General features: G+C 41.3%; 1 protein-coding gene across 7 annotated transcripts in view; it reads right to left on the reverse strand.

Annotated features, from left to right (window-relative positions):
• Positions 1-2,278: 2,278 nt before the first annotated feature.
• Positions 2,279-25,570, reverse strand: part of LOC139280158 (growth arrest-specific protein 2-like) — a 289,936-nt gene continuing 266,644 nt past the window's right edge. For all 7 annotated transcript variants that reach the window (XM_070899704.1, XM_070899702.1, XM_070899703.1 and 4 more), the window contains one exon: positions 2,279-8,461. In XM_070899704.1, the coding sequence (XP_070755805.1) occupies positions 8,213-8,461 (249 nt within the window). In that variant the 3' untranslated portion in view covers positions 2,279-8,212. The remainder of the gene's footprint in view (positions 8,462-25,570) is intronic.

Consider the following 25,570-nt stretch of genomic DNA (forward strand, 5'->3'; position numbering starts at 1 on the left):
GAAGGTATAGTTTGCCAACCTAAAAATGACCCATTTATCCCGACTCTGTTTTCTGTTAGTTAGCCAATCCTCTATCCATGCTAATATATTACTCCCAACCCCATGAGCTCTTATCTTGTGCAGAAACCTTTTGTGTGACACCTTATCGAATGCCTTCTGGAAATCCAAATACACCACATCTACTGGTTTCCCTTTATCCACCCTGCTCATTACATCCACAAAGAACTCCAGCAAATTTGTCAAACATGATTTCCCTATCATAAAACCATACTGGCTCTGCTTGACTGTACTATGATTTTCTAAATATCCTGCTGCTACTTCTTTAATAATGGACTCCAGCATTTTCCTAATGACAGATGTTCGGCTAACTGGTCTATAGTTTCTTGCTTTTGTCTCCCTCCTTTCTTAAATCGGGTCATTACATTTGCAATTTTCCAATCCGCTGGGACCTCTCAAGAAACCAGGGAATTTTGGTAGATTACAACCAATGCATCCACTATCTCTGCAGACTCTTCTTTTAAGACCCCAGGATGTAGATCATCAGGTCCCAGGGACTTGTCCACCTTTAATCCCATTAGTTTGCCTTGTATTTTTTCGCTAGTGATAGTGATTATTTTAAGTTCCCCCCCCCTCCCAATAGCCGCTTAATTATCAATTATTGGGATGCTTTTAGTGACATCTACCATGAAGAGTGATACAAAATATTTGTTCAAAATCTCTGCCATTTCCCTCTTTCCTATTATTAATTCCCCAGTTTCATCCTTGAAGGGACCAATGTTTACTTTAACTACTCTTCCTTTTTTATATAGCTGTAGAAGCTCTTACTGTCTGTTTTTATATTTCTTGCTAGTTTACTCAAAAACTATCTTCTCCCTCTTTGTTATTTTTTTAGTCGTCCTTTGCTGGTTTCTAAAAATTTCCCAATCCTCTGGCCTTGATTATTCTTCACAACATTATATGGCTTTGTTTTCAATTTGATACCAGTTTGATTATAAAGGGTTAAAAGCTTAAGACAGTGTCTTCTTGTAACGCTTTAGCATACTATGTACTAATTCTTTCATACACTACTGTACTCTATTTTAATCCAGATATAAAATTACTTATTTTCTATAGGTATATTATTGATCCATAAAAATGCACTGATAAATGTTTAGCACGGTAATGATCAGTACATTGAAAAGGCCAAATATTCTAAATTAATAGTGCAGAAATATAGGAAACTAAAATATTTGTTTAATTTCCCTAAATCAAGTTAACATATGTTGGTACAACATCATATCAGCACATTCAAAGGATCAAATTGTAACATTTATACTTAATGTAAAGCATTTCTTTATTTGTAACCAGCCTTGTTAATCATGTATGAGTTCAGATTGTTCTAAACAACTCAAGTAACTATGTGGTGCTGTTTTGGCATAAAATGCAGGGATATAGTTAACTTGAAGTTCTTCCCTTTTTCTTCTTTTATTCTATTAAATGCAGCACTTTGCAGAAATTTACCATAATTGATTGCAATGTGCAGTGTTATGATTATAATTGTGATTTTGCAGAGGTACGCCATCACACAAAGGTCCAGGTCGGTGATTGGAGCGTGGGCAGATACAGTAGGAGTGGCGAGATCGGGGCGAAGGAGCCGCAAGAAATTGTAGAGGGATGTGATCGGGGCCCAGGAGAGGCGTGAGTTCGAGGCCAGAAGAGGCAAGGGCCCAGGGGCAGCACGGGCCAGCCCACACTGCGATATGTGTGCGCACTAGGTCCGTGCAACAGAGCAGGTCTCCAGTCGGCTTGGATAACCCTTGCCATTGGACCAAGACCTAGCTCTGTCAAGCCTGTGTGATGGCTGGTGTGCAACGGTCACACCACGTTAAAAAAATCCACCCACAGGCATCTTCCACCCTTCAGGATATAGTTCAGGACGTGGAATATTAGGTCCTTCATTGAAACACCTGTGAACTCATCCTTTTTTGGCGTGGAAGCAAGTCATCCTCGATTTGAGGGACTACCTATGATGATGATAATCATTTTTGAAGACCGGTACCCAAGCTATAATGTGCCATCCTTGTTGATTAGTGACTGTTCATTTAATTGCATGATTAATGTATTCACGTGTTGATTTTTGTTACCACATCAGGTAAGTTAATCAAAAGGAAGTCATTTGTGTAGAGACAGTTTGACAGGTTTGCCACTAGAGGGCAGTATTAACACTGTGATGTTGTGGTTTTCTGATAAAGCTAATAATTCACTCTGCAATGCATTTTCAAACCATATATAAACTAAGTACTGAAGAACATTTTATTAGCGTTCTAAGATAAAGCATTCTAGCAACATGAGGGAAAATAATTGTGTCCGGTAATATCCCCTGTAAAGTAGTTGGTACTTTTTGACCTCTGTGTTAACATGTTACATCATTTGGATTGCAAAAAACATAATCCATGTTTTGTGTCATCATGACATGTATAAGACACTTGATTCTTCAAAAGCTGAGCATTCTTTCTCCTTCCCAACCCCTCCCCGCTATGACAAGGCTACTGTTTAACATTGAGGTTATAAAGTCTGCCCAGCATGCACATTCATTATCTTTCACAACACTAGTACATAAAAAAAACCTGTTAAAATGCAATTTGATGAGTACTTAGGCTGCATTAACTTGCCAGTCTATGACAGATCATACTTTAAAGTAATTTGCATATTTGACCTCTCTCAGCAAATGATTGGAGAATAAAAGTTGACTCCCATGATGCTCTTGTTACTTGTGGAATAGAAATAACAGAATTGGTATATGGCTAGAGCACTGTGCATTCATTTTTACTCTAACTCTCAGTATTCCAGTACTCTATTTGAATTTATAGTAAAAGAACTTTAGGATTCTTTCAAAGTATTTCAGGAAGTATTTAAATTTCATGTGACATGTTAACGGGAACTTAGAATGGTCTCTTGAAAGATATGGCAGTTTTAAAGATGTTAGGGACACAATTCTTATGTCCTGAAAAGTGTCATTCAAGACACTTCAGATCAAATCTTACAGTAGAAACACTGAGTGCATTTTATAAATTCCAATAGAATCATTGAATCCTAGAATATTAAAGCACAGAAATGGGCCATGTGGCAAATGTTTTTCTCCACATAAGCCACCAAGTCTAATTGTACTCTCCTTATTCTCCATACTAGTTTTAATATTCTTTATCAAGCGATTCTGCTTAAACACCAGTTTGTGGTAAAGAATTGGCAATCCTAACCAGCTACTGTGGTTACATCTTTGTCTAAGCTCCCCTTTAATTCTTTTTGTCATGCTCTTAACTTTGTGCCTCGTATTATATCTTGCTGGCCAATGGAAATAATCTATCACTATTTATCTATTCACAACTCTTGAATCTATTGTATACCATTTCCATTGCTTTTATAATCATCTACAATGGAATGTTCAAAACTGTTAGCAATACTCCCACTGCAGCCACAAGTCAACATGACCTCCTTGCTTGCTTCTAAATACAAAATCTATACGTTTAGTATTTCATCCCATATTATAGACTATAGTTGATTACCAACAACTGAAGTGAGAATAACTAGTCTATAATTTCCTGGTTTAACTCTGTTTCCCTTTTTTAAAGAGGGGAGTCAGATTTATTCTCCAGTCATTTGGTTTTCTAGCCAGTAATGTAGCACTTATTTCCAATGCTGGATAATCCCTTTATTATTGAAGGGAAGCTTCATTATGAAACTGTTATCAAGCAGATAGTGGGTATGAATACCAAGCCTGTGTCAACACCAGAAGTTTTCAGGCATCAACTCTGCATGTCAAAGGTGTTTCCTTGTCATCTGTCATATAGGCCTCTTTGGCATATGATTGTCAGTGTTTAGTGCATTGCTATTTCAGGTCTTACTGCTTCTGCTTTAAAATACATTTTAAACAATGCTTTTTAGATCATCTTAAAATGCTATACACACATCTAGGCAGCTTGTATAAGCAGTACTGCATGGCGTTTAGCAAAGTTTAAAATTATACACAATATTTTACCTTTGTATTTATAGAAAATAATATGACACAGCTCTGTACAATTTATTGCAAAGCAGAATACTCCTGACCCTTTCGAACAAGCGATGATGGGTGGGAGATTGCATAGATGCATTATTTACAATACAGGTATATAGCAAAGGTCCAAGATGTACTGCTTTAAAAAAAACCTGCTCAGGCATACAAGAATCTACTATAGGAGCTGAGGGATTATCAGCATTATTAAAACGAGTAAATTAGACCAACAGTTCATAGCCCTATCCAACAATGTCTAACTTTGTTATAAATTTTTAACTTACAATAAAGCCATGGCTGGGAATGCAGAGAAGATATTTACAGTTTAAATCCTTTGTAGGGCAAGTACAAAACTTGGTTGCCTTTAACAAAAATGAACACTTGTGTTTAAACACCCATCAATATATTGTGTTGAAACTGAATCCATTTCTGCTTTTTGGAATGCATTTGTAACAGGAGAGGGCAATGCCAAATATAATGTGTTAGGTTATGTAGTAGGAATGTAAAATTGGCTTGGAAACATAAGCGAGACATGATTTACAACTAACTACTCAAATAGGCCTGAGGGGCTGAAGGGCCTATCCCTGTTCTTGTGTACTTCAACCCTATGTCAATGAAGGCATATTTTACAGGTATTGTAAATTAAATTCCACAAGAAATCTATGCGTAAGGATTAATTAGTTTTCATTCCAAACCTTTCACATTCAGTTAGTCTCTAAGAGGAAAATAGAACTGCTGTGTTGCCCATCAACTGTAATGGAGATATCAAAGTAATTAAGATCTTTGAGAGCAAAGGAAACTTTGTCCATCAATGACAAACAGGTTGCTGGGAATATAGAGGACTCCAAGGCCAGCTATAACTGGGGTACAGTTCAAAGCTTCATTTATACCAGACCGACCTCAAGTAGAAAGAATGTCAGTCCTCTATCAGTTGCCCACCAATGGGTTTTATGGCTTCTTTGAGATTTAACAGCATGTGACAATTTACCGCCAGGTTTGTGCTGTGGTGATGGATCTGCTGAAAACTGATTTGGGAATGTCTTAATTAGGCAACTCTTTGAATTTAATTTTTTTATTACAGAAATGCATTAATGTGAAAAAGCATATAAAAAGGAGTCTGGAGCAATCCCACATGACACCAGCTATGTGTCAGTGGGAATGTACGTTGGGATATGTCTCAGCAGGGAAAACAACTGGCAAATACATAAAATCAAAATGAATTGATAACTAACATGCTTTTACTAATTTTACTTTAATTTTTATTCTGTGCTTTGGTCACATGAAATAATTGAAATCTGTTTATAAAAAAAATCTACCTTATCACCTTGTGCCAGTGAATAAAATGGTTATTTGTTTTCTCTGTGTGTGTGCGCGCACATGTGTGTGAATATGTGCAACCATCAAAAATCATTGAGACCTGTGGAAAAGTTCCTGCAGTGCTCTTCTACTGCCTCTAGGTATTCTTATCACAGTATTTAGGATGCTGACACATAGTGGTCAAGAACTGTTACTGCACAAAGCAAAGGAACAATTTTATTAAATTCTGTTTCGCCTGCCTTTAAATACTGATTTTATGCTACAATTTTAAAGAATATTTTGCTATAAAACATAGATGTTCTTGTATAGTACTTGGAGCTGTGTAATGTTTAGGATTAGATTGTCAAATTGTAGTGCTGGACAGTGTGTACTGTAATCAATTTTGCCAGGTTTGACAAAGGTAAGGTAAAACAAATCTGTAAATGCTAATTCTTTTATTTTAACCATAGCGTCTCACTGGTTATTATGCTCTTTAACTCACTGCAGCCTAGTACTTATTCTCAAATAATGTTTTATTCGGCTACTGTTGTGCAGTAGCTGTCAGTTCATTTGACAGGAGCTTTTCCAGTCTTGTTTCCCATCTACACAGTAGCTGGGAATTCACAGTTGTTTATAGATATGTAATTGTAGCTATTCACTGTCAAACGCAATTGTATAAATGGTCCAGAGAAAAATATCTGTATTTTGTCTCTCTCTTCCATGATGAAGTCAGATTGATGGCCACTTACTCCCATCATTAAACCCTAAGTGAAATGCTTTGTCTGCCATTATAATTATTGTGAATTCAGATCATTTTGAGTAAACAAAATCAGTGTATATCTTATATCATCTTATTGAATGTTGCCGTGTAGATATATATGTGGACTTCACAATCATATAGTAACTCCAGAATGGAGCAAACTACCATTTAAAGTGATATATTTCCACAGATGCTGCCTGCCCTGTTGAATCTTTTCCAGTATTTTCTGTTTTTGTTCCTGATTTTCAGCATCTGCAGTATTTTGCTTTTGATTTATTTTAGGATGTGGCAACAAATGTGGTTTGGGAAGGGGGGGCAACGCAAGTATCTTCTGAATAATTAAATCAAAGATTTATTAAATCTAATTACAGTGCTTTTTATTTAAACATCAATGAACCTACATTTGGTTTTATATATCTGTTGCACTGTTGGACACTGGCTTAAGAAGGGGTTACAATTATTGTATCTTGTGAAAGGAAAGCATTTTCTAATTGGATTAATTCCATTCTGCATGATGCAGCTAATGCATGCAATTTAAATTAAATGGAACCTCTGAGGGATACAGAGGGTTAGCAACTGCTGTTCAGCCAGCAGCATTGGTCATCTGCACTATATCCATGGCACCTGCTGTGTAAATTTGACTTGTTCAGGAGTCTAGGTTATTGATGAGGGAAATACAGGTAATCCTTTATTAAAGGCACATAAATAGTTATGTGCTGCTATTCCTGTACGGTAGTATAATTAGTATGTTTAAATATGTATGTGTCTCGGTAAGAGTAGGGAAAGCCTCCCTTTTCTTAAACTGAACACATGGTGAATTAAATGAAACGTGTGTGTGTATGTGTGCGTGCATTTGGGGAGGGAGATTTGATACTCTTAATCTTTTTAAATGTAGCAGCAAATCTGGGCAGTGATATAGGCACATTGGTTATTTTTTTCTGGTGTTTGGTGTACATGTAGGAAATGGAAAAAGCAGAGACGCATAAAGCAATCATTCAATGTCTGGAATTCTGAACAGAGGGGAAAGTTTGCAGCTTTTGTTCCTATCCTGCATTGACTTCATAGCCAAGTAGTGGGACATTTAAAACAATCTTTCTGTATAAATAAATCTTTGGATTAACAGCTATGTAACTAGAGTGGCACAGATTTGAGAATGTTTGTTTAAATAAATTCTGGTAAGACTATGAGCTACCAAAAACATTTAGAGCCACCCATCATCTTTTAATTGTTGTTCTGATAGGTTGCAAATAGTCCCTTCCACACTGGTGTCACTTTCAAAGCAGCATGATGTTGGGAGAAATGGGGATGATTTTGCATTGCACAGAATGTTTGTGATTTTAGTATTGAATAGATGGGAAGGAGAAGAAATTGGATCAAAGTATTAGGGTACTGTTATAACCACCAGACAGACAGACTGAGATAATCAAATGGTGCCAAGCATCACGTTCAGCTGCTCGGCTGGAAAGGTCAGTCAATTACTGAGAGTTTGGAATGCTCAAAATTGGGAGGCAGCCCAAACTCTGAAATGGTATAAACATATGGATCACAGAACAGAGGAGGTGCAGTTCAGGCTCCTTGGCAATTTGGAAATATCCAGACCACTATCCTCCTACAAGTTGCAGAGTACATAGCCCTTCCTGTTTGGTGTATTGTCACTGGTACAGGTGCACCACCAATATTGTATTTAACACTAAGCCAGTGAACAGCAATGATACAAGAGAAGCAGGATATGTGATAGCCAAGCAACAAGTAGAACATCTGTAATCAAAATAGGCACTGCTACAATGTTACCACTTCCCAATCAAGGAATTTTCCTAAGGTGAGACTTAAATCAGTGAAGTCTTGCACCAATTTGTTGCAAATATTATTATCCCAATCACTTTTGCTAAAGTCCATTTACAACACTGCCATTACATTTTGCTTTAGTTGGTAATACTCTGCATTTTTCCCCCCCTATTTTGGTTTCGCTAAGACTTGTATAAAAAGCCCAAAGAGACCTTAGGGTGATTGGGTTGGATTATTCTTGGCCTGCTTGGTTTGAAAAGTAGCTACAGTAACAGGTTTTTGGTATATTGGATCACTACTCAAAATAATCGAGTGGGCACAGTTGCATAGTAAATACTGGACAATCACTTTGTTCCCCAGTTACCACTATTGTTACTTGCACTCTCTCTTCTGCCTCTGTAATGGGCAGCTACCACAAGGTAACTATCAGGGCTCAGATCTTTGATCGTCGGGGACTTGTTCGGGACTGGAGAGGTCTTGCCATCCACTCTGGAAATCTGCAGCATCCGGCAAGGGTCGTGCTTCAGCAGGTAGCCTTCAAACGTCTCCCATCCCCCTCCTACACGCACCATCACATGCTTGTTGTGCAGCATCTGCAATGCAAAATAATTGTTTAACAATAAAATCAATGGAAGGTTGTAGCATGGGTTGTACAACAGATGAAAACTCAATAAAGATTAAAAAGCCATGACTAATTTCTATTTAGGCATGTGGAAGGCTGGGAGGCAAACATAATGAGCATAAATTAAATAAAAAATACACAGATATCCGTGCTAATTTTTCCTAAGTAATCAAAACGATGGCATTAAAATTTTTACAGGCAGCTGCTTTGCACACCCACAGCCATAAGCTGTTTTTATTGATTCATATTAGGTCATGCCAGTGTAGCTGATACAAGAGAGGCTAAAGCAGAATGAACTGCCAATACCAGCCCTTGAATATAAAAAATGTTTGATTTCTATTGGTAGTATATCCAGTTAAGTTTGTTCAAGATCACTGCAAAGCAATTTTTAACTTGTCAAATGAAAAATCATTTATATTCCACACAACTTGGCTGCCCAATATTACAGATATAACTGCAGAATTTTAATATTGATTAATCTTGTTAAATACAAATTATGCAGCCTTTCTTGCATTATGTAATTTGCTGTTTATTTTATTAAGTTGCATCACGAGAAGCATTTGGGGACCCAACTGACTGCTTGCATATGTGTCATACAAGTATTAGAAATAGCACAATAAAAATAAAAGGGAAGATTTTGAATATTAATATTTAATACTACATTGAGCTGTACCTGCTCCATAAGAAATTAACAATGAATACATGTTTAATGACTGATCCATTAAACTTACAAGACAGCGCAACACCTTAAAACTTATATTAGAATATAAATGTATATGCTAAACTTCTTAATTGAAGCACAACGGCTAAACTAAAATTTGCGAAGACCAGTAAATAGATAAACAACAAGGTTTGTATACTCAGAAATTTTGATTTCAGCAAATTGGCATGAGGGAGCAAGCCAGGCTGCTAACTTCCAGCACAAATATTCCATGTAATGATGTATCTGTAACCTGATCAAATCAATTGCACATACATTCTCGCAAAGTGTTTGCAGTATTGACTATCATTGGATCTCAATTCAACAATTTGTGGCGTGAGTGCTAATATACTGCTGGTCCATTTTATTTTAGTAATTTCATTTGAATTCCATTAATCAATTGTATTCTTCTTAATATTCCCCTTTCCATATTACTCTTTCCACATTAACCTAATCCAACGATATGAGTATGGAAACAACCAGCAGCTATGGAAATCAATAGTAGCTTCATATAAAGAAAAAGAAAGTGTCCTTCATGACCATCCGATAACTCAAAGCACTTTACAGCCAATGAAGTACTTTTTGAGTGTAATCACTGTTGTAATGTGGGAAACGTGGCAGCCAATTTGTGCACAGCAAACATCCCCCAAACAGCAATGTGATAATGACAAGATAAACTACTTTTGCTATGTTAATTGAGGGATAAATATTGGCCAGGACAATTGGGATAACTCCCCTGCTGTTCTTCAAAATAGTGCCATGGGATCTTTTACGTCCACTGGAGAGAGCAGACGGAGCCTCTGTTTAATGTCTCATCCGAAAAACTGCACCTCTGACAGTGCAGCACTCCCTCAGTACTGCACTGTCAACCTAGATTTATGTGCTCAAGTCCCTGGAGTGAGACTTGAACCCACGACCTTCTGACTCAGAGGTGAGTGTGCTACCCACTGAGCCACAGCTGACAGCTTTATAAAAAGATTTATTGACCTTTCGTCAGACCTAAAATGTTAACTCTGATTAACTGTCCACAGATGCTGCCTGACCTGCTACATATTTCCAGCATTTCTGTTTTTATTTCAGATTTCCAGCATCTGCAGTATTTTGCTTTTATATTAAAATGAAACTCTATTTTCAAAGTTCAAAAACCCCAAAGTCAATATTTGAGCATAAAAAGATCTGTGGACCAAATGTAACTAAAATATTCTCTGTAAACCTATCAAGATTTGTGCCACTTGTTTAGGAACTGGCTTTAGAAGCCATTAGAGTCAAAAAATTGATACACACAGCTATTGCAAATTATTACATGGATATTCTGGAGGAAGATTCATGGGTTAAAAGATCGCAGATCTATTTCTCAGAACAGCTGGCACTTACTACAAATTAGTACTTCTATTTGAGTTTTTCAGAGGAAAATGCAGTATCAAAATTTTCATTATGGAACAGAATACTCATCTTTATGTAATGTGTATTTTAACTGCTGTGGCTCAAAACATTTGACTCATTTTCCTGAACAGATTAATAATATTAATCAACTAATAGACTAATCACAATGAGTGAAAAGATTTTCTTTTGAACAAGGAACATCAGTTCAGTATTGAAAGAGTAATGAAAATTAATTAGCACATCACCAAGTACAATGCACTGCAGCTCAAGAGCTGTGGGCCAGCCTCCTAATGTAACAAAGCATGTTTGAATAGATCATGAGTTATGTTTGGTATTTTCAGACGTGGTTAAAGAATAAATCAAGGCCACTCATTTATGGCTTTCAAAGAATAACAGATAGAGTTGCACAATTCAATCCCTCAAATACTGAATATAATCTTGCAAAAATAGAGTATGAGAGGAAGCTTGCTGCGAACATAAAAACTGACTGGAAATGTGTAATGTCTGTAAGCTTGTAATGTTTGTAGCTCCACACTGTGGATGTGGACGTATTGTGTACTGCAAGTGCAGGGTGAATAATAAACAGAACCAGGCAGATTTCCAGAGGCTTCAGAGAGAGCTGCCTGCCATGTTAGGAGCTGTGTGGGCTATGTTCTGTGAAGATATCACATTCGGCGATTGAGATGGGATTTTTCGGATGATTTAAAGCTTAAATTTTGTTGGTGAAAGATTCAGTCAGCCGACAGGAGACTTTGGAAGTTTCTGTCTTTGGGAAAAAAGCTACAAAATCCGAGGTAAAATACAGCACACGGTGTGAACAGCTAGAGATTAAAATGGCAGGTGTAATCGGACATTTGGGGGGATATAGACATGACTGGGAACGTTTTAAAGTGTATGTGGATTGGCTAGAAATGTATTTCACTGCAAATAACATAATCGAAGTTCCAGACAATGCAGTCCAGAACCGGGCTATGTTGGAACGTAAGAAGCGATCTTCTTATCGGAGGCGGGTCCGGCATTATACGAAACCCTTGTAAATCTACTTCTGCCTGACGAGCCAAAGGACACAACGTTTAAAGAGATTTTAATGAAGGTGGAGCAGCACTATAACCCCAAACCGTTAGAAATTGCTGAAAGGTATCGTTTCGGGATTCAGAATCAAAAGGCTGATGAAATTATCAGTGATTACATCGTAGCATTAAAAAAGCTATCGATGCACTGTAATTTTGGAAACTTTCAAAACCGAGCATTATGGATCGTTTTGTTTGTGGGGTGAAAAATGATGCGATCAGAAGGAAGTTATTGATGATGGATAACTTGACTTTTGAAATTGCTTGTCAGATAGCGAGGTCGATGGGCATGGCCTAACAATATTCCCGAGAATTAAATAATAATTACGGTCGTCAGTCAACCGAGGTAAATCACCTGCAGGTTCAAGGTAAAAGATGATGGGGGCCCAAAGTCTCAGAAACTGGAAATTCTAAAAGAGCGTCGAAGTCATGCTATAGGTGCCTGGAACAACAGTTGTCCATACGTGAAGGCAGAGTGTTTCTTCTGCAGGAAGACTGGGCATCTTGCGAAGACATGCCGATTGAAGGGTAAACCAGTTTTTAAAGCTATGAGTCCAGCATTCAAAGCTATGAGTAGAAATCCCAAGAGACTACGTAGCATGGAAGAACAGCAACAGGACGAGGCGATGTTAGAGTTACACGTCATCAGGAGCACGAGGTTAACGGACAGCGATTCGGAAAGCATCAAAATTCACATAGATGTTGCGGTATTCAAGACACCAATGGAAATTGACATGGGTGCATCCGTGAGTGTAGTACCAGAGTCACTATACCGCGACAAATTGCGTGATTTGCAACTGGAGAAATCCAAGATAGAACTGCGAGGCTACTCGGGAGAGAAAATTCCTGTGGTAGGTCGTATCGCCGTACCGGTGAAATATAAAGTTCAATTTCAGAACTTGTCTCTAATAGTAGTGAAAGAAGACATGCCTGCCTTACTAGGAAGAAATTGGTTGAGCTCACTGAAGCTGGATTGGAGTAAGATTTTCTGTGTGGAAGCGAGAATTTCATCAACGGATGAGGTTATCAAGAAATATCCGAAGGTGTTTTGCGAAACGGGCAGTCCAATTCAAGGCTTCAAGACGAGTGTAAGGGTACAGAAGGACGCTAGATCGGTTTACTACAAGCCACGTTCTGTACCATATGCACTCAAGGAGAAAGTTGAGCAAGAACTCAAAAGACTGGAGACTGAGAACATTATTTGTAAGATGGATCGATGTAATTGGGCTACACCCATTGTTGTTGTACCTAAGTCCGATGGTAAGGTAAGATTGTGTGGTGATTATAAAGTAACCGTAAACCAGGTTCTAGATGGTAATGTCCCCAATACATTGCCGAATATAGAAGATTTGTTCACAACACTGACAGGTGGTCAGATCTTCTCAAAACTGGATCTTATGAATGCCTACTTACAGCTTGAACTAGATGAGGAGTCCAAGTCATGTTTGACTATAAATACTCATCTAGGCCTATATCAATTTAATAGGCTACCGTTTGGAGTGTCTTCCGCCCCTGCCATATTCCAAGGGATGATGAACCAGATTTTGCAAGGTATTGAAGGGGTAGTATGTTATTTAGATGACATACTAATTTCAGCACCAAATAGGCAAATTCATAATAACATGTTGAATGAAGTCCTCAAACAGTTAGAGAAGCACAGAGTATGAGTGTCTGCTCGGAAGTGTGAGTTATTTAAAAACTCAGTGGAGTACTTAGGGTACAGAGTAGACAAAGATGGTTTACATCCGACCAAGAAAAAATTGGATGCAATCAGAAATGCACCCACTCCCAGGCATGTCACTGAACTTCATTCATTCTTGGGTCTTTTGAACTATTATGGGAAGTTCCTACCAAGTTTGGCTACAGTATTACATCCACTGAATGAATTATTGAAAGAACAGATCCATTGGAAGTGGTCAAAAGAATGCGATACAGCATTCAAGGAGTGTAAAAGCAAATTGGTAGAAAGCACCATGTTAGTTCACTATGACATATCTAAGGAGATTAAGCTAGTATGTGATGCCTCTCCATATGGAGTTGGGGCAGTGATCTCTCATGTATCACGTAGTGGGGAGGAGAGACCAATTGCTTTTGCTTCACGCACTCTCAGTGCCAGTGAGAGCAATTATGCGCAAATTGAAAGGGAAGCTTTGGCATTAATTTTTGGGGTCAAGAAGTTTCACAAATACTTGTATGGTCGTAAGTTTGCCATTGTTATGGACCATAAGCCGCTAACAGCAATCCTCCATCCAAAGTCCCCAGTTCCAACATTAGCTGCAGCCCAAATGCAGAGATGGGCTTTGATTTTGTCAGCATATACATATATTGAATACAGACGATCAGCTGATCACAGTAATGCTGATGCAATGTCTAGATTGCCTTCCCCATCACAAGTTACACCCAATAGGGAAGAAGTGTTTTATTTTTCATACATTGATGAACTGCCAGTCACAGCTGAAAAGATTGGTAGAGCAACCAAACGTGACCCAGTGATGTCAAAGATGTATGAGTATATTGCAAATGGATGGCCAAATCAGGTAACAGACAAAGATACACATCCATTCTTCATTCGTAGGAATGAATTATCAGTTGATAAAGATTGTATCATGTGAGGTGCAAGAGTGGTTATACCAAATAAATTCAGGTCCAAATTATTAGGAGACCTCCATGACCAGTACCTGGGAATGTGCTTGACCAAGAGTTTTGCACGCAGTTATTTATGGTGGCCAGGTCTTGATAAAGATATAGAGTACATCGTGAGTCAGTGTACGACATGTCAATCGGTAAGCAAGCAACCACCACCAGTACCATTACAGCCATGGAAATGGCCTCCCAGGGTGTGCAAAGGCTACACATTGATTTTGCTGAGTTAGAAGGACAACAATTGTTCATTGTGATTGATAGCCATTTGAAGTGGGTTGAGGTGTTTCCAATGTGGAAAATAACAAGTAAAACATTGGACATTTTGCAAAAATTATTTTCTTCATTTGGCCTCCCTGAAGAGATTGTTTCGGATAATGGACCACAAATTGGCTAATTTTTTGATTACATATTGAAATACTCCTCATACAACTACTGGTAGAACACCAGCAGAGTTGTTTTTCAAATGACAGCCACAAACCAGATTATCGTTGTTAAAGCCAAATTTGGCACAGTCCATAGAAGAGACACAATTAAGACAGAAAGAGAATCATGATAAAGGTAGAGTAAAAGATAGAAGTGTGAATTTAAACCAGAAGGTGAGAGTGAAGAACCATCACCATAAATGGTTAAAGTGGTTACCAGGAAGAGTGGTGAAGATATGTGGTCCTCGCACATATTTGGTAAAGATGTTTGATAATGGACAGGTTCATACTGATCATATTTTACTTCAGACATGGAAGGAGTTGAAGATGGGAATGATTCAATTATTTCTGACTCATCAGATAGTTTTGATACACCAGTAGCAAATCCTAAATCCAATGTACTGGAAACAAATCCAGGAGAGAATCAGAATGAAAGTCTGAGTCCGAGTCAGGAAAACAAAGAGCCTGAAGTTAGAGTGAGTTCAAATGAAAATCAAGGAAATTCCATGGAGGAAAACGTTCCTCAGGATGAGCCTCGAATGAGTTTAGATTCGAGACCATGTTTGCAAGGTTCTGTTCGAGAGCAAAGGTATCCTCTTCGAAACAGAAAACAAGTGGTAAAGTTGAATTTGTAAATATGGGAAAAAAAAGTTTATATCCTGTGTTATGTATAAACATGAAAGTTGTGTATGATGTTTGTTATGATGGCTTCTTCATTAAGGAGGGAGAAGTGTAATGTCTGTAAGCTTGTAATGTTTGTAGCTCCACACTGTGTATTATGTACTGCAAGTGCAGGGTTAATAATAAACAGAACCAGGCAGATTTCAGAGGCTTCTGAGAGAGCTGCCTGCCATGTTAGGAGCTGTGTGTCCTGTGCTCTGTGAAGATATCACAAAAAGCTTCTATAGATATGTGAAGAGAAAAAGATTAGTGAAGACAAACGTAGGTCCCTTGCAGTCAGAATCAGATGAATTTATAATGGGGAATAAAGAAATGGCAGACCAACTGAACAAATACTTTGCTTCTGTCTTCACAAAGGAAGACACAAATAACCTTCTGGAAATACTAGGGGACAGAGGGTCTAGTGAGAAGGAGAAACTGAAAGATATCCTTATTAGTCAGGAAATTGTGTTAGGGAAATTGATGGGATTGAAGGTCGATAAATCCTCAGGGCCTGATAGTCTGCATCCCAGACTATTTAAGGAAGTGGCCCTAGAAATAGTGGATGCATTGGTGATCATTTTCCAGCAGTCTATCGACTCTGGATCAGTTCCTATGGACTGGAGGGTAGCTAATGTAACATCATTTTTTAAGAAGGGAGGGAGAGAGAAAACGGGGAAATATAGACCGGTTAGCCTGACATCAGTGGTGGGGAAAATGTTGGAGTCAATTATTAAAGATGAAATAGCAAGCATTTGGAAAGCAGTGACAGGATCGGTCCAAGTCAGCATGGATTTATGAAAGGGAAATCATGCTTGACAAATCTTCTAGAATTTTTTGAGGATGTAACGAGTAGAGTGGACAGGGGAGAACCAATGGATGTGGTGTATTTGGACTTTGAAAAGGCTTTTGACAAGGTCCCACACAAGAGATTGGTGTGCAAAATTAAAGCACATGGTATTAGGGGTAATGTATTGATGTGGATGGAGAATTGGTTGGTAGACAGGAAGCAGAGAGTAGGGATAAACGGGTCCTTTTCAGAATGGCAGGCAATGACTAGTGGGGTGCCGCAGGGCTCAGTGCTGGGACCCCAGCTATTTACAATATACATCAATGATTTGGATGAAGGAATTGAGTGTAATATCTCCGTTTGCAGATGACATTAAGCTGGGTGGCGATGTGAGCTGCGAGGAAGATGCTAAGAAGCTGCAGGGTGACTTGGACAAGTTAGGTGAGTGGGCAAATGAATGGCAGATGCAGTATAATGTGGATAAATGTGAGGTTATCCACTTTGGTGGCAAAAACATGAGGGCAGAATATTATCTGAATAGCGGCAGATTAGGAAAAGGGGAGGTGCAACGAGACCTTGAGGTCATGGTGCATCAGTCATTGAAAGTTGGCATGCAGGTACAGCAGGCGGTGAAGAAGACAAATGGCGTGTTGGCCTTCATAGCTAGGGGATTTGAGTATAGGAGCAGGGAGGTCTTACTGCAGTTGTACAGGACCTTGGTGAGGCCTCACGTGGAGGATTGTTTTCAGTTTTGGTCTCCTAATCTGAGGAAGGACATTCTTGCTATTGAAGGAATGCAGCGAAGGTTCACCAGACTGATTCCCGGGATGCAGAACTGATATATGAGGAGAGACTGGATCAACAGGGCCTGCATTCACTGGAGTTTAGAAGGATGAGAGGGGATCTCATAGAAACATATAAAATTCTGACGGGACTGGACAGGTTAGATGCAGGAAGAATGTTCCCGATGTTGGGCAAGTCCAGAACGAGGGGACACAGTCTAAGGATAAGGGGTAAGCCATTTAGGACTGAGATGAGGAGAAACTTCTTCACTTAGAGAGTTGTTAACCTGTGGAATTCCCTACCGCAGAGAGTTGTTGATGCCAATTCATTGGATATATTCTAGAGGGAATTAGATATGGCCCTAATGGCTAAAGGGATCAAGGTATGGAGAGAAAGCAGGAAAGGGGTACTGAGGTGATGATCAGCCATGATCTTATTGAATGGTGGTGCAGGCTCGAAGGGCCGAATGGCCTAATCCTGCACCTATTTTCTATGTTTCTATGTTTCTAAAAAATATGCCCACTCAAAAAAACACTGAAAATTATAGAACAATTTTTGAAAATGGTAGGCATCTTTAATAAGCCTCCTTCTGGTAAAGCCAGTGCATATGCCATGTAGGACGGTTGATGAACAGTGGTGTACATTTAAGGGGATATTTCACAACTCTCAAGAAAAATATATTCCAGTGAGGAGGAAAGGGTGTAAGAGAAAAGAGAGCCATCTGTGGCTAACTAAAGAAATAAAGGATGGTATCCAATTAAAAACAAGAGCATACAAAGTAGCCAAAACTAGTGGGAGGATAGAAGACTGGGAAGCTTTTAAAAGCCAGCAAAGAATGACTAAAAAAATGATTAAGGAAGGTAAGATAGACTATGAAAGTAAACTGGCATAATATATAAAAACAGATAGCAGGAGTTTCTATATAAAAAGGAAAAGAGTGGCTAATGTAAATGTTGATCCCTTAGAGGACGAGACCTGGGAATTAGTAATGGGGAACATGGAGATGGCAGAAACTCTGAACAAATATTTTGTATCCGTCTTTACGGTAGAGGACACTAAAATATCCCAACAGTGGATAGTCAAGGGGCTACAGAGGGGGAGGAACTTAACACAATCACAATCACTAAGTTGGTGGTACTCAGTAAGATAATGGGACTAAAGGCAGATAAATCCCCTGGACTTGATGGCTTGCATCCAAGGGTCTTAAGAGAAATAGCGGCAGGGATTGTGGATGCATTGGTTGCAATTTACCAAAATTCCCTGGATTCTGGGGAGGTCCCAGCAGATTGGAAAATTGCAAATGTAACGCCCCTATTTAAAAAAGGAGGCAGACAAAAAGCAGGAAACTATAGACTAGTTAGCCTAACATCTGTGGTTGGAAAAAAGTTGGAGTCCATTATTAAAGAAGCAGTAGCAGGACATTTGGAAAAGCAAAATTCGGTCAGGCAGAGTCAGCATGGATTTATGAAGGGAAAGTCATGTTTGACAAATTTGCTGGAACTCTTCGAGGCTGTCATGAACAGGATGGATAAAGGGGAACAAGTGGATGTGGTGTATTTAGACTTCCAGAAGGCATTTGACAAGGTGCCACAAAAAAGGTTACTACACAAGATAAAAGTTCACAGGGTTGGGGGTAATATATTAGCATGGATAGAGGATTGGCTAACTAACAAGAAACAGAGAATCAGGATAAATGGTTCATTCTCTGCCTGGCAATCAGTACTTAGTGGTGTGCCGCAGGGATTAGTGCTGGGACCCTAACTATTTATAATCTATATTAATGACTTGGAAGAAGGGACAGAGTATGACATAGCCAAGTTTGCTGATGATACAAAGATGGGAGGAAAAGCAATGTGTGAGGAGGACACAAAAAATCTGCAAAAGGACATAGACAGGTTAAGTTTGTGGGCATAAATTTGGCAGATAGAGTATAATGTTGCAAAGTGTAAGCTCATGCACTTCAGCAGAAAAAATCAAGAGCAAGTTATTATTTAAATGGAGAAAGATTGCAAAGTGCTGCAGTACAGCAGGACCTGGGGGTACTTGCTTGTGCATGAAACACAAAAGCATAATATGCAGGTACAGCAAGTGATCAGGAAGACCAATGAAATCTTGGCCTTTATTGCAAAGGGGATGGAGTATAAAAGCAGGGTATTGGTGAGGCCACATCTGGAATACTGTGTGCAGTTTTGGTTTCCATTATTTACGAAAGGATATACTTGCTTTGGAGGCATTTCAGAGAAGGTTCACTAGGTTGATTCCAGAGATGAGGGGGTTGACTTATAAGGAAATGTTGAGTAGGTTGGGCCTCTACTCATTGGAATTCAGAAGAATGAGAGGTGATCTTATCGAAACGTATAAGATTATGAAGGGGCTTAACAAGATGGATGCAGAGAGTATGGGCCCAAGTTTCCACATGATTCGCGCCTGATTTTTAGGAGCAACTGGTGGAGAATGGACTATTTTAGAAATCGCAATTCTCCACATTTTTTTTTTGCAGTTCTAGTCAGGTAGAACAGTTCTAGTTTAGAACAGAATTTTTTCTTCAAATGGGGGCGTGTCCGGCCACTGACGCCTGATTTGAAAGTTTCCACAGAGAAAATGTACTCCAAACTAAAGTAGAATGGAGCCAGTGAAGATTTTTGTAGGACTGAAAAAACCTGTTCTACACATTAAAAAATCAGGCGCAGGTTACAAATTAGGTGTCCAGAACGAGGTGGGAACTCATTAAATTCGACAATAAATCCTTATTTATACTTCTACAAATATTATACAAATAAATCCAACCTGAATAAACATTTATAAGCCAAGAAAAGATTAAATAAACCATCTTCCTACCTGTGTGAAAGTGCTTCAGCCAGGGAGAATTCTGCAGCCGTTCGTGCCGCTGAGCGGGAGGGGAAGAGAGAGAGAGAGAGGGAGGGGGGGAGAGAGAGAGAGAGAGGGAGGGGAGAGAGAGAGAGAGAGAGAGGGAGGGGGGGAGGGAGAGAGAGAGGGAGTGGGGGAGGGAGAGAGAGAGAGGGAGGGGGAGGGAGGGAGAGAGGGAGGGGGGAGGGAGGGAGAGAGGGAGGGGGGAGGGAGAGAGAGAGGGAGGGGGGGAGGGAGAGAGAGAGGGAGGGGGGAGGGAGAGAGAGAGAGAGGGAGGGAGGGAGAGAGAGAGGGGGGAGGGAGAGGGAGTGGGGGAAGGAGGGAGAGAGTGAGTGGGGGAGGGAGAGAGAGAGGGAGGGGGGGGAGGGAGAGAGAGAGGGAGGGGGGAGGGAGAGAGAGAGGGAGGGGGGAGGGAGAGAGAGAGGGAGGGGGGAGGGAGAGAGAGAGGGAGGGGGGAGGGAGAGAGAGAGGGATGGGGAGGGAGAGAGAGAGGGAGGGGGGAGGGAGAGAGAGAGGGAGGGGGGAGGGAGAGAGAGAGGGAGGGAGGGGGGAGGGAGAGAGAGAGGGAGGGGGGAGGGAGAGAGAAAGGGAGGGGGGAGGGAGAGAGAAAGGGAGGGGGGAGGGAGAGAGAAAGGGAGGGGGGAGGGAGTGGGGGAGGAGGGAGAGGAAGTGGGGGAGGGAGGGAGAGAGAGGGAGGGGGGAGGGGGGAGGGGAGAGAGGGGGGAGGGAGAGAGAGGGGGAGGGAGAGAGAGGGGGGGGAGGGAGAGGGGGGGAGGGAGAGAGGGGGGAGGGAGAGAGGGGGGGAGAGAGAGAGGGAGGGAGGGAGAGAGAGAGGGGGGGAGGGAGAGGGGGAGGGAGGGGAGAGAGAGGGGAGGGAGGGGGAGGGAGGGGGGAGAGAGAGGAGAGAGAGGGGAGGGAGGGGGAGAGAGAGGGTAGAGGGGGGAGGGGGGAGGGGGGAGGGGATGGAGGGGGGAGGGAGGGGGGAGAGAGAGGGGAGGGAGGGGAGAGAGAGGGGAGGGAGGGGGAGAGAGAGGGGAGAGAGAGGGGAGAGAGAGAGAGAGAGAGGGGAGGGAGGGAGAGAGGGAGAGGGAGGGAGAGGGGGGAGGGAGGGAGGGAGAGGGGGGGAAGGAGGGCGAGAGGGAGGGAGGGAGAGGGAGGGAGGGAGAGAGAGGAGGAGGGAGGGAGGGAGAGAGAGGGGAGAGAGAGAAGGGAGGGAGGGAGAGGGAAGGAGGGAGAGGGGGAGGGAGGGAGAGGGGGAGGGAGGGAGAGGGGGAGAGAGAGAGAGGGGGGGGCGTCGGGTCGGGCAACAGGAGCGCGGGTCGGGTCAGTCGGGTGGGGGCGGGTCTCAGGTCGGGGCGGGGGGGGGAACGGGGGTCGGGTTTCGGGTCGGGGCGGGGTGGGGGGGAGCGGGTGTCGGGTCGGGGCGGGGGAGCGGGTGTCGGGTCTCGCGTCAGGTCGGGGGGGAGCGGGTCTCGGGTCCGGGGGGGGGGAGCGGGTCTCAGGTCGGGTCGGGGGAACGGGTGTCTGGTCGGGGGGAGCGGGTGTCGGGTCTCGGGTCAGTGCGGGGGGCAGGGGGGGAGCGGGTGTCGGGTCTCGGGTCAGTGCGGGGGGCAGGGGGGGAGCGGGTGTCGGGTCTCGGGTCAGTGCGGGGGGCAGGGGGGGAGCGGGTGTCGGGTCTCGGGTCAGTGCGGGGGGCAGGGGGGGAGCGGGTGTCGGGTCGGGGGAGCGGGTGTCGGGTCGGGGGAGGCGCGGGTGTCTGGTCGGGGATGGTGAGCGGGTCTCGGGTCTCGGGTCGGTGCAGGGGGGGGGGGAGCGGGTGTCGGGTCGGGTCTGGTCAGCGGGGGGGAGCGAGTGTCGGATCTGGTCAGGCGGGGAGCAGGAGCTGGCCGTGGGAGGAGCCCCAGTGAGGCCATTGGGCCAGGGCTAGGGGCTGCGTGCTTCGGGCCCCTCCCACACAGTTCGGCGCCTGGAGCTACTGCACTTGCGTGCCGACTGTAGCGCGCATGTGCAGAGGTCCCGGCACTGTTTTCAGCGCAGGGACCTGGCTCCGCCCCCCCACAGCTCGTGCTGGCTGCGCCAAGGGCCAGAGGACCTGTAAATCGGTGCAGAATACCGAGGATTTTTTTAGGCGCCGTTTTAAGCGCGAAAAACGGGCGCCCAGCTCGGAGGGGCGCCCGTTTTTTTTCTTGTGGAAACTTGGGCCCTATGTTTCCACAGATGGGGAGACTAGAACTAGAGGGCACAATCTTAGAATAAGGGGTCACCCATTTAAAACTGAGATGAGGAGAAATTTCTTCTCTCAGAGGGTTGTGAATCTGTGGAATTCGCTGCCTCAGAGAGCTGTGGAAGCTGGGACATTGAATAAATTTAAGACACAAATAGACAGTTTCTTAAACGAAAAGGGGATAAGGGGTTATGGGAAGCGGGCAGTGAAGTGGAGCTGAGTCCATGATCAGATCAGCCATGATCTTATTGAATGGCGGAGCAGGCTCGAGGGGCCATATGGCCTACTCCTGCTCTTATTTCTTATGTTCTTATGTTTTTATTTCATATGGACAAAGTGCGTGCTTGGGGTGGAGCTAGAAAACGCCAAATTCGCTCTGGGACCAATTTATATAGTTTTCATACTTCAAACAAAGCTTGCGTTGCTGTAAGCACTGCCTCTTAAATACTTACGAGTGTCTTTCCCACAAAATGTTCACAATGCATCTGGTGCACAGGTTTTCATGCCCAAATTGGTAAGCAGTGCTCATCAGGAAGAAAGCTCTATGACATATAGTGGTGTCTTGCAAATTCAGGATTGTAATGTTTTCGATTAGCACTATTCATGCACTCTCCCAGTTCTGTGATTCATCATCCACCTAGCTCCATCCCTGCAAACTCTTGTCTTTGTCCAATATTACCTTCCTCTATTCCCATGATTTCACAATTTCATGCTTCCTAATACCTGACCTAATTCCCCAAATCTCCTGGCTCTGTCTTGGTACCTGTTCTCTCTCACTTTATCTCCTGTTCTACCCTTGTGATCTCTTAATTCTATCCTGGTAATCTCCCAATTCTTTCCTCAACTTCTGGTTCCGTCTCTGCTTCCCAATCTCCTGGGCCAGATGATTATCATAAATGCATGCATGTCACTGCCATTATTATATCATAACAATTATTCTGCTTCCTCTACCACTAATAAAATACAAACTTTTAATTGAAATTACATACTTGCCCCAATCAGTACCAGTATTTCCTTTTGCATTATGTATATTGCAGTTAAGTAAGTTTTCAGGCTAGGTTACATAATAGAGTATACAGCACAGAAACAGGCAATTCAGCCCAACTAGTCTGTGCTGGTGTTCATAATTCACACGAGTCTCCTGCCATTCCATCTATCTCATTACAGTCTTTCAGCATATCTTTCTAGTCACTTCTCATGTAATCGTCTAGTTTTCTTTTGAAAGCATCTAAGCTGTGGTAGTGAGTTCTATGCTTTAACCACACTGAGTAAAATAACATTTTCCTTATTTCCCTATTGTATTTATTAGTAACTATCTTATATTTATGATCCCGTATTTTGGATTCTCCCACAGGTGGAAACATTCTCTCCACATCGACCCTGTCCAACCCATTCATAATTTTAAAGACCTCGATCAGGTTGCCTCAAAGTCTTCCCTTTTCTAAAGAAAAAAGCCCCAACCTGTTCAATCTTTCCCGATAGCTGTAAGCTCTCAGTTCTGTACCCTCCTTGTAAATCTATTTTGCACTTCTTCCAGTGCTTCTATGTCCTTTTTATAGTATGGAGACCAGAACTGTGCACAATACTCTAAATGAGGTCTGACAAGGGTCCTATATAAGTTTAACATAACTTCACTAATTTTGAATTCCCCAAGAAATAAATCCCAGTGCTGTGTTAGCATTTTAATTGTTTTGCTGACTTGCGATGCTGCTTTGAATGATTTGTTCACCTGTAACCCTCCACCTTTTGCTCCATTTGCTTCTACCCCATTCAGTTTCTTGCTTTCAAAGGTGCAGGTGATGTTTCTGTTTTTCCTAACAAAGTGCATCACCTCATCATTTATCTACTTTAAAGTTAATTTCCCACTTAACTTCTCAATCTGCAAGTTTTCTAATGTATACTTGTATTATGTTGCATTCTTCATCAGCGTTAGCTATACTCCCCAGTTTGATATCTGCAAATTTTGATATTGAGTTACTTATTCCTAAATCCAAATCATGAATGTAAATTATAAATAAGAGTGTTCCCAGCATCCTGTAGGACCCCACTTCCCACCTTCTACCTTCCTCCAATCTGAGTAACTACCCTTTACCCCTACTCTCTGCTTTATGTTTTAGCCAATTTGCTATCCATTCAGCTATTTGCTCCCTGACTTCACATGAGGCTACCGTGCGGTACTTTATCGAAAGCCTTTTGAAAATCCAAGTATGTGACATCTACTACATTAGCATTGTCTACTCTTTCTGTTACCCCTTCAAAGAATTCTATCACGTTAGTTAAGCATGACTTAGCCTTTCGGAATCCATGCTGACCACTTTTTTCATTGTATTTTCTGTGTCTCAATGCTCTATCACTTCTTTTAGTATAGATTCCAGTATCTTTCCTATCACTGACATTAAGCTGACTGGTCAATAGTTCCAAGGTTTTGCTCTATCTCCCTTTTTGTATATAGGAACAACATTATCTGTCTGCCAATCCTTTGGCACTACCTCCCCTTCTATGGATCTTTTGTATATATAAACTAGTGCATCTGCAAGCTCCTCTCTAGTTTCCGTGGGTGCATACCATCTGGACCAGGGGTTTATCTTATTTTAGTTTTGTTAGTTTGTGAATTATTTTCTCCCTTTCTATCTCAGTTGTATTAATATTCTTTTCATGCTCACCCTTGAATGAAATGTATATTTCATTATCTTCTTTAGTAAAAACTAAGGCAAAGTAGTTATACTGCTGCCATTTCTATATCATTACCAATGAGTTTATCTTGCTCATCCTTTAGTGGTCCTATCCCTACTTTAATTTTCCTTTTGTTATTTATGTGTCTATAGAACATTTTATTATTTATATTATAGTCCTTGATCATTTGATTTTGTAATTTCTCTTTGCCTTCCTGGTGTATTTTTTTAAACTTCTCTCCTAAGTTCTCATTTTCTCTTTTGTCCTCCTCTCCTTTAATATCTAAGTACTTACGTATTTTTCTTTAGATTCAATTTTTCCTTTAGTTCTTTATTCCTGTAATTAGCTTGCTTGTTTTTGGCTTTTAGTGGAATACATTTCTCTTGAATGCTATTGGTTACCCTTTTTGCGGTTTCCCAGTGTTTTTCTGTCTTTGTTTTTCAAGAATTTCTCCCAATTTACTTTCTTTAGTTCCAGCCTCATGTCCTCATAATTTGCCCTTTTTCAATACCTTAGTCTTTGTCCTACTTATGTCACTCTCGATCCTAAACTTGAACTTTACGATGTTGTGATCACTACTACTAAGATTCTCTCCTACTCTTACTTCTCTCTGTTCTGGCTCATTACCCATTACAAGATCCAGCAGTAATTCTTTTCTTGTTGGACTTCTTTCATACCGAGTGAGAAAGGAGTCCTATATACACTGTAAAAACTCGATTCCCTTTACTCTTTTCGCTACTTCTTTCTGACAGTTTATTTGGGGGTTGTTGAAATCTTCCATGATTATTATTCTATGTCTGCTAGATTTACCCACACATTTCTTCCTTCAATTCTCTTCCACTAGTCTACAGTATATCCCTATTA

Source organism: Pristiophorus japonicus, chromosome 14 (genome assembly GCF_044704955.1).
Source record: "Pristiophorus japonicus isolate sPriJap1 chromosome 14, sPriJap1.hap1, whole genome shotgun sequence".
NCBI classification, from domain to species: domain Eukaryota; kingdom Metazoa; phylum Chordata; class Chondrichthyes; family Pristiophoridae; genus Pristiophorus; species Pristiophorus japonicus.